Genomic DNA, 13,157 nt, shown 5'->3' with positions numbered 1-13,157 from the left:
ATCTTTATATTAAGCATTACACAACTCTGTGAGATACCACACAAGAATTTTGCAATCAGAATGTTCTGGCAATTTGAGGTTTTCCTGATGTCTAAACCATCCTATCCTGTGCTGCTATGTAAGCCTGTTACTGTTGTTTTGTCCTGTTAATAGTGAATCTCAGAAGATCATCTGCCTGCCTTCCTCCCCACACTCACTGTTACTTAAAACATTGTGGCCTATTTGATGTGATGTATTGCTTTTCTTCTCCCCTGAACAGAAGATCAGGTCTTCCCCAAGTCTTCCTTTTGCAACTTTCAGAACACTAAATTAATTATTTTCCAGTTCTAAAAAAGAATAAACCTCCTTATCCCAGTAAAAGCAATACAGGAGAATGGAAAATGCTGTAAAAGTTGTTTTCATAGAAGCCAGGACCTTCCCCATACTCTCTGCCACTCAGTCTTCCATTTACACGGTTTTACAAGACTTAATTTTTTATTTCCTGCTTCTTTGTGTAGTTTTATTTAAAGTATTTCTCACAAGCTGGGTGGGAAGTTCAGCTTCAGGTATACAAGTTCACGCTCGATGGCTTTTGGGTTGAACAGGACAATCTAAGTGTTGTTTATATCAGCTTTCAAGTAAGCTTTTACAGGACTTGTTCTTGGTTCATAGGCTGAAGTAATATAAAAGCAGCACTCTTGGGCACGGCAGATAAAAATAGTTCCCATGAAGTATGAAGTTGCGTGTTTGCATTTTTGCAAACAACCGTGAAGTGATAAGGAAATGGCACTTCCAAGTAACTGTCAAGGAAAGCCGCATGTTTTATTCTAGCTGTATAATGGTCATAAACCTGCAGTAATGGCACCCTTCTTTTGCGCAATACCGGATGTGGCGGTTGCCAACCGACTGAGAAAACCACTAAAGGAGGACTGAGCTTTGCTCAGTCATTTCAGTATTACAGAATCAACAGTTCATTTTTTTTAATTTTGTGTGACGAGGCAGAAATACTTGCTTGTCTTCTGGGACAGCTCAAATGCCAGTGAAACCACAGGTAAGTAAGTACTTCGTGAAAAAAACTGGGCCAGCAATAAGCCGCCGTACAAACTCCCAGGGAAAAAGCTCAGCTGCAACTGAGTGCGGGGACTGCTGCCACTGCCCCGAGCTCCTGGTGGGACCTTCCCAGGCTCCACGTCCCACATCCCATGGAGCTACTGGCCGTGCTGTTTCTCCTGCAGGTAAGTGGGCTGCGGGGGCTGCGGGCATGGAGCTCCCCTCCCGGCTCCAGCCGTACGGAGTGGGCATCGTTTGTCTTCTCATCTCCAAGGAGGGATGGCTCCTCCGTCCCTGGATACCGGGCTCAGGTCTCCGGGAAGGGGTTTTCCTCCGCTCCTCCTGCTAGGGATAGCAGGGCGTTCACGCCTGGCAGAGCACACTAGTGCCTAGTGTTGACCTTGCTGGATTAATGACGCCCCACAGTAATTCAGGGGCATTTCCACGAATGTTTCTGGGGGGGTTCGTGGTCCTGAACTGGGTTCAGCAGTGCCCATGGCTGGAATGGGTGCAGCAATAGCCTGAGCCGTTGCTGTGCACCTGGTGCACATGGAGGAGTGTGGAAGCCATAAAATACACAAAGCTTCCAATATAATGAAAAGGGGCTACCCATACACAAACGGGAAAGCAGCTTGTTCAGGAGGTCCAGCAGAGCTGAACATGGAACAAAGCTAATAAATACTACGTACAAATGCCAGGTTAAAGCCTTGCTTGCTGTTTTTACATCACAGAGGTTTTTCCTTGGGTTATGCAACAGCTTTACAGAGTAGCTCCAAGGCATTACTGGTGAACAACGATTGCTTCACAAGTTTATAACCTTGGCAACTTTATTTTCTTTCTTCAGAAAAAGGTCATAGGGTAAAGTCCCGACCTTTGCCCAAGCAGGAGGAGCTCTGTTTCATAGTTTAAATGCCACTGGAAACATTTGATGGAATGGGTCATAAAACCTCAAGCTTTCCAACAAAAGCGGTGAGAACTAGGAGGAATGTGTACAAGTTACCTGTGAGCTAACAGCAATAGTGTAATTTGAGTACTCTCATACTCCTTTGCGGTGAAAGATTTCAAGTAAAAAGCAGTGTTGGAAGCTAGTGCAGGAAGCCTGTACTCATAAAAGGGCAAATCCTGCCAATTAGGGTGCAGTTACCATTCTCAACAATTTATTTTACGCATCGGGATTAGAGACTTTGGGCCAGTGTTCATCTTCTGGTAAATCAGCTATGTTTGGAACACTTAAGAGGCACATAACAGAGTCTCTGAGAACCTGAAATATTCCCCATACTTAACTTTTTTCCAGTAGTACGTTTATGTCCTGTCAATACGAGACAACTTCTAAAGAAGCACTAGACACAGAGAGACAGAGGTGAATGTTTTAAAAATTGGAGATACTTGGTTTGAGAAAAGCCATAGAGATAATACCAGGGACTGTTAGATGCAGTGTCTGCATGTTTCTGGGACTGGCATCACCTGACCAGGGAAACCAGTATCCAAGCTCTCATGCAAATTCATTTGGAATAAGATGGATGATATTTGTGGAGTTTCCAGGGTTAGATACAATTTAATGCAATGCTGTCAGAACTGGATCAATATGTTTCTGTGAAGACAAATTGCTCCTAGACAGCATATGAATGGTTTCCAGTTAACCACACTTCCAATAATCATCTTTTTTTTTTTCCACAAGATTACTGCTGCCAACAGTTTTTCTCATGAAATTGAAAATTTCAGTTTAAGACAAGCCATCCGAAAGAAGAGTATTCAGGTTTGTTGTCAATATTATGTAATAACAGATATACAACTGTTAATATGTAAACTGTGACACTAAATACACTTCTTTATCCAATAGTGGATAGATTCTTATCAGACAGTCTACGTCCTCTACAGCGTACAAAAAGGACCTGGGTTATCACCACCATTGACGTTCAAGAGGAGGACAAAGGACCATTCCCAAAATATGCTGGACAGGTACAAACAACCTTTTACTAAAAATTCTTCCTGAAACTCAGTAAAATACTCATCACAACAGATTGTAAAATAAAATACCAAAGGTAGGAGAGGTCAAGAATTGTGCATCAAACAGCAACTTTTTAAAAAACTTACTTGTTCAAAGTTGTCTTATTTACACAGAGTTGGGTAGAATTTTGTGGTGTGGGGGATATACTGCTCCTTTCTATGGGCAGCTGTAGGCACACTCAGGGGAAAGAAGACTATAGAGTAGGAGAGGTGAGAGAGTCATTGCACAGAGCTGTGTACCTGCACATTGTGCAGAGAGTTGTGATGCTGCAACCCAGAAAGCTGTTGAGTTGGCTGAGACCAAGCCTGCAAGCAAGGCCCCATCTGCAAAAAGAAGGTGGGCAGGAAGAGAATTGGTCTGAAGTCTTTTTATTTCTGTTTCGTCTTCCCTACTCACACTGCATTGTGCTACTTCTCTTTTCAAAAGCTGTTCAATAACAAATCATTTAATACATCAGTAAAATATTTAATCAGTGGACCTGGAGTAGATGAATCTCCAGAGCTTGGACTGTTTTCTATAGAAGATGATGCAAATGGACATGTGTATGTGCATCGTAGCATTGACAGAGAGAAGACCCCAACTTTTCAGGTAATGCACTTTAAAAAAATTCTTAAAACTGTTTGCAAATATTAATTGCTTTCTCATGGCTAAATGCTTCGCAAGAATGAGACACACCTATAAGAATTTTAAGTGTTTATTTTTATGATCTCCTTATTTTGAACCTCTAAGTAAATGCTAAGATGATTGTCTCAGCAGAGACCCATAGGTAACTTCCACATCACTATTCATTATAAATCTTTGTGGCATGTTTGGATTTCCACAAATATCTATACACTTTTTTTCTTTCGTCTTTTTGGTATTACCCTTGATCATAATCTAAAAAATGAAAAAACTCAAGAACTCCTATAATCAAGAGAATGGAAGCAAATAGTTATGCATTACAAAAAAATAGATAATACTGTATTACTGTAACTTTACGTAAGAGTAAGCATATGTTTCTCCTTAAGAAGCAGAAAAGTGCTCATAAGCAGTAAGTGTAATGAAAGAAATGTGATAACAAGTGTATGAATGAAATATGTGAGTGTGGGTTTGTTTTCCTCTTGCTAAAAATCTTCAGTTGTGGTCTCCTTGTGTTTATTCTGTGATGATTTCTATTTGTGTCTCTGTGGATTAACTGTACCCAATTGATAGTTACTGTTCCATGTGGCTTTCTGTGCAAGGTCTTGCCTTCCATAATGAAAAGATAAATTTTTGGGAGCTTTCTATTCCCCCTCACTGGGCACATGGCTCTTCTGTGGCAGGCACTCTGGGCTTGGTTTTAAAGCAGAAATAAGTGTAGCAAAGGAGAATTCAGCATTCAGAATTGAATCCCCTGCACATTCATGGATATGGAGCCAAAACATCAAAGAAATACAGCTAGAGAAAACTGAATGTACTACTTCAAAAAATACTTTAGAATTGGGAAGCATATGTGAAAGCATTCTTTTGTGTGGCCCCAAAGATATTTATGTATTTTATATTAGGCAGTCATTTCAAATAATCCAGATCCAGGTACTGATTTTTTCTAAAGTATTGTTTAATGCACAGGATGACCATTATCAATCTACTACCTTTGAAAGCTGAAATAATGACTTAGTGATGCAACTCAAAGCCAAATGATAGCCAAATATGACTGAAGAAGCATCAAAATTGAAACTTTTTTGTTCCATTCTGATGTCTAAATGATACCATTCATTCCATTCTGATATCTGTGTTGCTACTCATTTAGATACGTTTTGATATTGTGTATAGAAAAACTGGTGAACCATTGGACAACCCTTTATTTTTCAAGATAAAGGTTAAAGATATTAATGACAACGCACCTGAGTTTCTCAAGGAGGAATACAGCATTACAATAAGAGAGAACCACAATAAAGGTAAGTGCCATCCAAACAAGGGACACTACTGGTTTGTGTATGACCGCTCTCTTTTAATTCCATTGTCTTTCTTTTTCCTTCCTTACTACATTTGTTCTTCTCCCTGGCTTTTACTTAAACACTTATGGGTTTAGGGACTATTTCCTGTGAAGGACTGTTTCCTACCTCTTGACTTCTTGTCTGATTAACCTCAATGTACATTAGCATAATATTGGAGACATTCTGGAAAAACTCCTAAGATATTTCTTAACTACAAGCCAAGACTTTAGCAGACTAATCTGAACTGTGGATCTGGAACCTGCACATGCACACTGCTTCACAGAAGGTGGTCAGACACACTGTTTTAGAAATAAGACTTCATCTGGGTGTGCAGACACGTGGGCATGGTGCCCACTCCTCAGGAGCTGGCTGAGAGCTGTGGCATAAATAGTGAATGTTTTTGATAAAGTAAATTCAGAATTGTAGTAACACTATCGTCTAACGGTACTTTAGGCAGATTTGCCACCCAAATGAGGTGGTGGCCAGAGTCTTTGCAGGGATAACCATAGCCACAGGAGAAGCTAAAGATTTTCTTAGGACTTGTGTGTTCAAGAGCCTGCAGACAGGCCTGAGAAACTCCATGTTGAGACTAAACACTTCTGTTAATGTCTCAATTCTTCATCCTAGATGAGCCAGTTTTCCAAGTTACTGCCTTGGACAAAGATGAAGACGGCACTGTGAATTCTCAGGTGTCCTATTCTCTAAGTATGCGAATGCCCCTTCCAGACGGATTCATGTTTAATATTGATCCTACCACAGGATCAATACTTCTGTCAGGATGCCTGGATTATAAGGTGATGTACATATGGCAGCTTCTTATAATTTAATGCGTGATACATGTTCACTACACCTTAACTAGGTATAAGGGAAAGGACAGCCTCACATCCAGCTTTGTAGCTGCGACTGGCAAAATACAGGAACTGCTTCTGAACTGAGTTTGGAGCTTCCTTTCTTCTGTTTTTCAGAGTGCCAACTCTTTCAAATTTCTGATTAAAGCCAGTGACCATGGAACACCCCAGCTGTCATCTACTGCAACAGTGAATGTAGTGGTTGAAGATGCAAACAACCACCTCCCTGTATTTACTAGCGATAATGTAAGGAAAAACATTATAACTTTACTGAGCCTTTCTAAATATAGTTCAGTCCCTCAAACTGCTAAATACACTCAGCAGTGGAAATGGGAACCCTCAGATGCAGAATCAGGCCAAAACATGTGCAAATGAGCTTTATGTGTTAGAAGAAATATGTCTTAAAAATGTGGACAGTAAGAGAATGCTTGACTATTGACAGTGATAAACTTTTTCTGTGTACAGCACTAGAAGGTTTTCATCTCACTATTAGCGTAAGGATGCTGACAGACTAGCTTATTCTAACATCTGAGAAGCTAAGGTGCTGATTACAATCTACTCCTGAAAGATCCTAGTTTTGATCCGTGAAGACCTCAACGGCCCTAAACCTGCCTGCCTGCAAACTCAGTACATCTTAATGGGGCAGTCAGGTGTGGTAGCAATGCTTCTGCTGTCATATTCTGTGAGGCTGCTTGTAGAGCATTTGCTGTATGAATGGGAGCAATTGAGCTTGCTGGCAGGAAGAGGGCTCTGAGGAGTTAAAAACTGTGAATGGGTAGACAGCTACACTTAATTCAGATAAGAGCAATCCATTTTCAGGCCCTGGTCCCATTAATAGCTCAGGTCCCAGAAAGACTGTTTTTGTAATTTGCATGTTGACACACTGTTGTGGTTTAACCCTGACTGGCAGCTAAACACCACACAGCCGCTGGCTCACTCCCCTGCAGTGGGGCGTGGGAGAGAATTGGAAAGGTAAAGATGAGAAAACTGGTGGGTTGAGATAAAGACAATTTAATGGGTAAAGCAAAAGCCACAGATAATAGATAATCTGCCAAAACAGGTTTATACAGGAAATCTGTGCTTCATTATAATTAACTCCAGTCTAGTAAAATTCTGAGCCTTCTCACAGCTGTGATTTGTTCCCTCTGAGTACATGTATTATTCTTCACAGCATTTTTAAAAGCTGTGATGCAAGAACAGTATTGTTTACATATTAGAAGGCAAGAGTCTGAATTTTCGGATCTCAACCAGGGACCAACTTACATGAGGAAAATAAACACAAACAAATTGCATTTTATTACCATCTCATGTTTTAAGACATATTTCTGCCTTAGGTGATTTAATTGGCATTTCTTAGCCTGTCTTTGGAGTGCTGGTTAGGCATGCTGGTGGCTACATTGCACCATCAAAAACTTAAACCACTGTGAAGAAATTACCTAAAATCTCACACATACTTGCTTTATACAAAGTCAGGCATGTAAAATCCGCAGACTAGTTCTGGTCTAAGCCTGTATGCACCAATCTCTTCTACATGGCAGAAGACAATCCTGGATGAAAAGCCCTAGTGGCATTTATGGGCCTATTACTATAGTCAGTAGTAGGAGAGACAACTAGTCTCCTGGTTTTAGATGAAGATCAGGTTTAGTAATAAGTTCTTTATGAAGTCAGTGGGAATGTGTTGGAGGAAAGTTAGTTCTGTAACTCCCATAGGGGTTCTCTGTCAGTGAGTGGGGACGCATGAACCACTGCAGACAATGACAGTGTGTGCAGAACGCAGTTCCACATGGTCTGGTGGTGGAGGTCTGGCTCAGAACTGTCTAACAAGCTTCTTCCTCTTGGAGAATAGAAATAGTCCTTATTTCTTTCCTTTCCCCTCCCAGTACCAGCTACAGGTTTCAGCAGGTCAAGAACATCCAGCTGTATTACAGCTCCAAGTGGAAGATAAAGACTCTCCCAACACTCCAGCTTGGAGAGCAAAATACAGAGTAATGAAAGGCAATGAGAAGGAACAGTTCACCATTGAGACGGATCCAGACACAAATGAAGGCATTTTGAGTGTTATCAAGGTAAGGAGCAGTAACAGATGAGCTACAGCATGGCAATGTGTAGCATGGGCAGTCTGATTACAAGACTGATAGCTGAGCATCTTAGCTGAGTTCCATGAACTCAGCTCACCTCTGAGTTCCAGGTATATAGATGTGACTGCCAAACCAAAGGTTATAACTGCTAATCAGACTTTTGTCTGGGGTTTTCAGCCTCTCAGCTATGAAGATGACTCTGAGATGAGACTTGTCATTTCTGTATCAAATGAAGAACCTTTCTTTTTGTGTAAAAACGGCACTGTGATGATCTCAGGCCTAGAATCCACGAGTACAACTGTGAACATCAAGGTCTTAGAGTTACAACATGCTCCTAGGTTTCATCCTCCTACACTTATTGTCCAAAGAGAAGATTCAATGAAGCCTGGGAGAGTATTTAGAAGGTATCCTGCCACATATCCAGATGATGTGCCAAATAAGATAAAGTAAGTGGAGATGCTTCTAACTCTAAGAATAAGAAATAGGTTAGGAATATGAAGATGCTTTTGAGTTTAATTTGGTATATGTACATATATGAATACACATCCACATATATATTTACAGTTATATGAACATATACATTAGAGGTGCAGGTTTACTATTGATGATACTGCAGATCCCCATAACGGGCTCTGTAAGATACAATTTAAAGGTGCAGTCAGTTCTTGGTTGCTCAATATTTCTGCTGTTTTCAAAACAGTTTTGCCTAAAACGAGGTTGCATTATTTATATTTTACTTTTGATGACAAAATTTTGTTGCCATAGAAAGGACTAAGGTATGTTTGGCTGTAGGAATGATAATCTGTCGTGGAAATTAGATACTTTCTTAGCCCCTAGGAACAGTTTTGATGGGCCTGTTCAAGGTATGGGGACTTGTATGGGAAACTGTTGGCTGGCTGTGTTAAAACACACAGCTTGTCATAGAGTTAACAAAAGTAAGCATCACTAACAAGTAAAAATACCTACAGAGCTCAAAAGGACAAAGAAAGATGCAGTAGCAATTTTCTATTCTTCAAAATCCATTCAAGATTGTAACTTGTAACTTTTACCTTTCTTTTAAAGATATGAACTAGCCCATGACCCAGATGGTTGGCTGAGGGTGGATGAGAATTCTGGAGTTCTTACTGTGGCAAAAGAATTTGATCAAGAATCCCCTCATGTGAACAACAGCCTGTACACCATTATTGTTCATGCTATTGATCATGGTATGTAGCCAGTCAAAACATAGTCAAGCAGTATTTGGACTGTTTGAGATGAGGTGCATGTTAGATATAAAATGATAGCAAGACTAAGGATCTAAGTGGAGAGTAGTAATGCAGAACACTCTAAGGTTTAAAACTTGTTATGTGTGACTAGTAGGATAAACCTGAGATCCTGCCAGTGGACAGGCTTTGTGCCAATGGACTCACAACCCAGTTGTGAGTGTTTTTCTGTTTCTTTTGCTCCTGTCTAGGTATTCCACCACAGACTGGTACTGGCACCATCCTGCTTTACTTGTCTGACATTAATGATCATATGCCAACATTAGTGGCTCCTTCTTTAGATGTGTGTGACAAAAAAGAAGGGATGCCTCTCATTATGAAAGCTAAGTCTGCTCCAGTCCATTCACATTCTGGGCCATTTACATTTGAGCTGGCTGAGGACTCTGAAGATGTGAAGCATAACTGGAAATTAGGAAGGAACTTTGGTGAGCTCTTCCTTTCATGTCCTTCATGAGAAGTTTATTGTGAGTTGTGTGCCCTCTAGTTATTTCACTGTCTGTTACCTTCATGGTTTGTTACTGATTAGTCTCAATGAAACTGAAGGGAAGTGTAAGGACAGCTTTCAAAATATAAAGTTACTGCAATTTGAAAAAAAGTTACATTGTTCTTCACCTCTGCTGAGGGCAGGACCAGAAGTGATGTGCTCAGATTGCAGAAAGGGGGATAAGACAGCTGAGGAACCACTTCTGCATTTGATTAACTGCCTAATGAATTCTAGGTGTTTTCAGTGCGTCTGTGCCAGAATGCAGCAAGACTGGGACAGATCTCTTTGCCCAGAAGGCTCAGCAAGGTCATAAAGTGGGATGTCATTTTGTCCTATTTACTATGGTGCATTAAGGCTGGAGAAAGTATTTGTAATTGGGGTGCAAACGAGTTTCCCCTTGATTATCAATAGAAGGGACTGTAGAATATCACACTTCTTTCTATGAGTCTTGAAATAATTTGCTTGTCTTCTTTTTTAGGGGAGTCAGTTGAACTTTTAATGCTAAGAAGCATTCCACAAGGTAGCTACTTGGTGCCCGTCATTATTCAGGACAGGCAAGGATTTTCTACAAGGCAGAATCAGCATGTTAGGCTCTGCTTTTGCCCAGATGGACATACATGTAAAGATTCACCACTTCCACAAGCAGCAGTGAGATTTGGAGGTGGTGCCATTGCAATAATACTGATGGCTTTCTTATTACTACTGGGTAAGTAACCTCCTAACTTACACGTGCAAGTTACCTGTCATCTGCCCATTGGATCTCATTGCAATTGCAGTTCATGAACGTGTGCTAAAATCTAGCAGCCTTAACAAGAAAGGCCATTGGCCTTAATGTGTTAGAGAGTAGTCAAGGGGCAAGCAGTTAACACTTGCACTCTTCATGGCGCTTCCATCCATATGTCATGGTCCATGACCCGTTCTCTCTTCAAATTTTAGGAAGACCTTAGTTTTCCAACACAAGATGTTGCCAGTTCCATCTAGTAACCGAAGAGACCTTTTTTTCGATAGCCAAGAAAACTTTCAAATTACTAAGCACTATGATACAATGTGTAATGCAGAGGAAGGTGGTATCCAAGGCTGACAACACAGGGTAAAAGACACTAGAAAGACCAGTGAAACTTACCTGCACTCATGCTTGGGATGTGAAGAGGTGAGGACTGTATTATAGAGAAGTGAAAAAGGGAAGATAACATAGATGCATGGAATACTATTGTATGAACAACAATAAATACAAGTATGTAACCTAGGAAAAAAGAAAATATCTAAACTGAAAAAACAGCAATGTACTGTTAACAGGTGGAATTTTTCAGCTTGTTACTTGTGAAAATCATGATTATATTATGGCTACAAGATGACTGGCAAATGTAAACGTGTTGTTAAGCTGAACTCTAGTGCAACAAAGTAAATATTCTTGATTGCATTGAATGAAATAGAATACTTCACTTTGACATTAACCATGTACTGGATAACTGGAAGTTATTAATTTCTTCCATAGGGTTACACTACTCAGTAATTGCTTGTTATAAAGCTGCTTCCTCTGTAACAGCTCATGTTGGTTACTGCTGAAGAGATGAACTACTGATTGTTTATCTGAAGCAAAAATTAATAGATTATCTGACCACTATTCCTCTGGTTACTTGTGAGTGATCTTGTATGTCTGCCTGCTCAGTGCAGTGCTCTGTGGAGATAACAGCTTGGCTTTCTAAAGCAGGCTAACCGCTCCAGGCCCAGCATTGTGTCTGCACAACTACATTGCTGGAGGTTTCCAAGATAGCTCCTTTGGAACTAGGCTGGGTACCTCACCAACCCACTGTATTGAGCCATACAGATCTATTCACAATGCCCATTTCACCATTCCCTTTCTTGTTTCAACAGTTTCCAGTATTCTACTTTGCCGGTTTAACATGCTGGGATCTAAAAGCAAAGCCATTGTTCCAGCTCAAGGAGGTGAACAGACTTTAATAAACTATAATGAAGAGAGCAGAATGTGTTTATCTCAAGTAAGTGCAAAAGCATATATTCCAATTACCCCACCAGTGTTGTGTGGCTGAATCTGGTACTAGTAATCTCTTTTATTACATTTCCTCTGGTTTTTGTATTGAGCAAAATAAAGCTTTTTTTTGCCATTAAGCATATCTGGGGAGTGGTGTTCTGCATGGACTGGATAATGCTACTCTGGGGACAGACTATTATCACTTCTACCATTTCTCAGTATCAGCAGGACCTTCCCAGGTGTCTCATCCTACTGATGAATCTAACAGATGAGGAGGCACATCATCTCTTGTTACGCTGCACATACTAGTGTTTTCAACAAAGAAGTAAATGAAAGTGAAAAAGGGAATAGTCTGCAAAAGTGTCATACTTCACAGGCCAGTTCAGTTTCTTATTAATACCATCCCTCTCCCTGTATGCAGGCTAAGCTGGATGTTACAGATCATGCTGCTCTACCACCTGTGTCTGTGGAGGCTGAAAAAGAAGTGATTGCTGAGGTAACTGCCTGTTTCCTTATGTAAATACCCTTTTTTATACCACAGAAATTGGTAATCCCAAGAATGAGATTTGGTATTAATAATAGTGGGAAGAATAATGCAATATACTTCAATTAGAAAATAAGTGTCACTTGTTGGAGACTCAACTGGTATTTAAAATACTGTTGACAACTTATGTTTTTCTAACAGCTTTTGAGACTGGCACTTCTTTTCATTAGTTATTGTTCTAAATATCTGGAAGTTTAATTTCTCCCAAAATTCTTATCACAGTACCTGAATTGATATGCACAAGATTTTATTCAGTTCTTGGCATAACTGAAATGGAACCATCATTATTCAGATACCTACCAAAACATGCTGGTCAACATCTTCTACTTAACATATCATAAAAGTGTGGACAGGATTTATGAGTATTTTTATGACCAGAAGATGTACTTCTGGGGGTTTGAAGGCTTTTGAATTTGTTCTGTGGATTTTTGTACTGCATTCTCTAGCAGATGTCTATTTTTATTGTAAAGAATGCCTGAACAAAATTCTGGTCTACATCAGTAGGTGACTGCCATGTGTTCTGTTCATAAGTATGTAGTGATCACCAAGAGACTCTAAGAACAATCTCTGTCTTACAGTAGGCAAAGAAAATGTAAAATAGTCTTTTTATGCATGTGAGAACCCAGTTCCACAATCCTTAAGACCATAGTTAGGAGCTAGGATTACCTGTGTGGGTAGATTTTATAAAGTTCTGAGGTCATGTTTGGTGCCATTAATGAAAAGGAATCCAATACATTTAGAGGAAGAAACATATTTAATTACTGGAGATTATTAAGAAAGTCTACAGTTGGTGACTGCATGTACACATGGAGCATGTACTGATAAGAAGAAACAGTCCCTGAACAGAAAAAGCTGCAATGTAACCGGAGGAGACAGCACAAGAGAAATGGATGTAACGGAGAAAGATAATTGGAATTATTTGTATCAGAAAGAAATGTTAGTAGGTGACTTTATGG

General features: G+C 40.0%; 1 protein-coding gene across 1 annotated transcript; it reads left to right on the top strand.

Moving 5' to 3' along the window:
- Nucleotides 1-1,012: 1,012 nt before the first annotated feature.
- Nucleotides 1,013-10,745, top strand: CDH26 (cadherin 26). Its single transcript, XM_010569773.1, has 12 exons — nt 1,013-1,214; nt 2,870-2,988; nt 3,464-3,625; nt 4,806-4,953; nt 5,620-5,786; nt 5,958-6,086; nt 7,721-7,906; nt 8,096-8,364; nt 8,981-9,123; nt 9,372-9,605; nt 10,143-10,218; nt 10,601-10,745. Exons 1-12 carry the CDS (start codon nt 1,013-1,015, stop codon nt 10,743-10,745), a joined length of 1,980 nt encoding a protein of 659 aa, XP_010568075.1.
- Nucleotides 10,746-13,157: the final 2,412 nt, after the last annotated feature.

Source organism: Haliaeetus leucocephalus, unplaced genomic scaffold, assembly GCF_000737465.1.
Source record: "Haliaeetus leucocephalus isolate CR32 unplaced genomic scaffold, Haliaeetus_leucocephalus-4.0 Scaffold273, whole genome shotgun sequence".
Lineage (NCBI taxonomy): Eukaryota > Metazoa > Chordata > Aves > Accipitriformes > Accipitridae > Haliaeetus > Haliaeetus leucocephalus.
The sequence above is the reverse complement of the archived record's forward strand: the minus strand, read 5'-3'. Positions and strand labels throughout refer to the sequence as shown.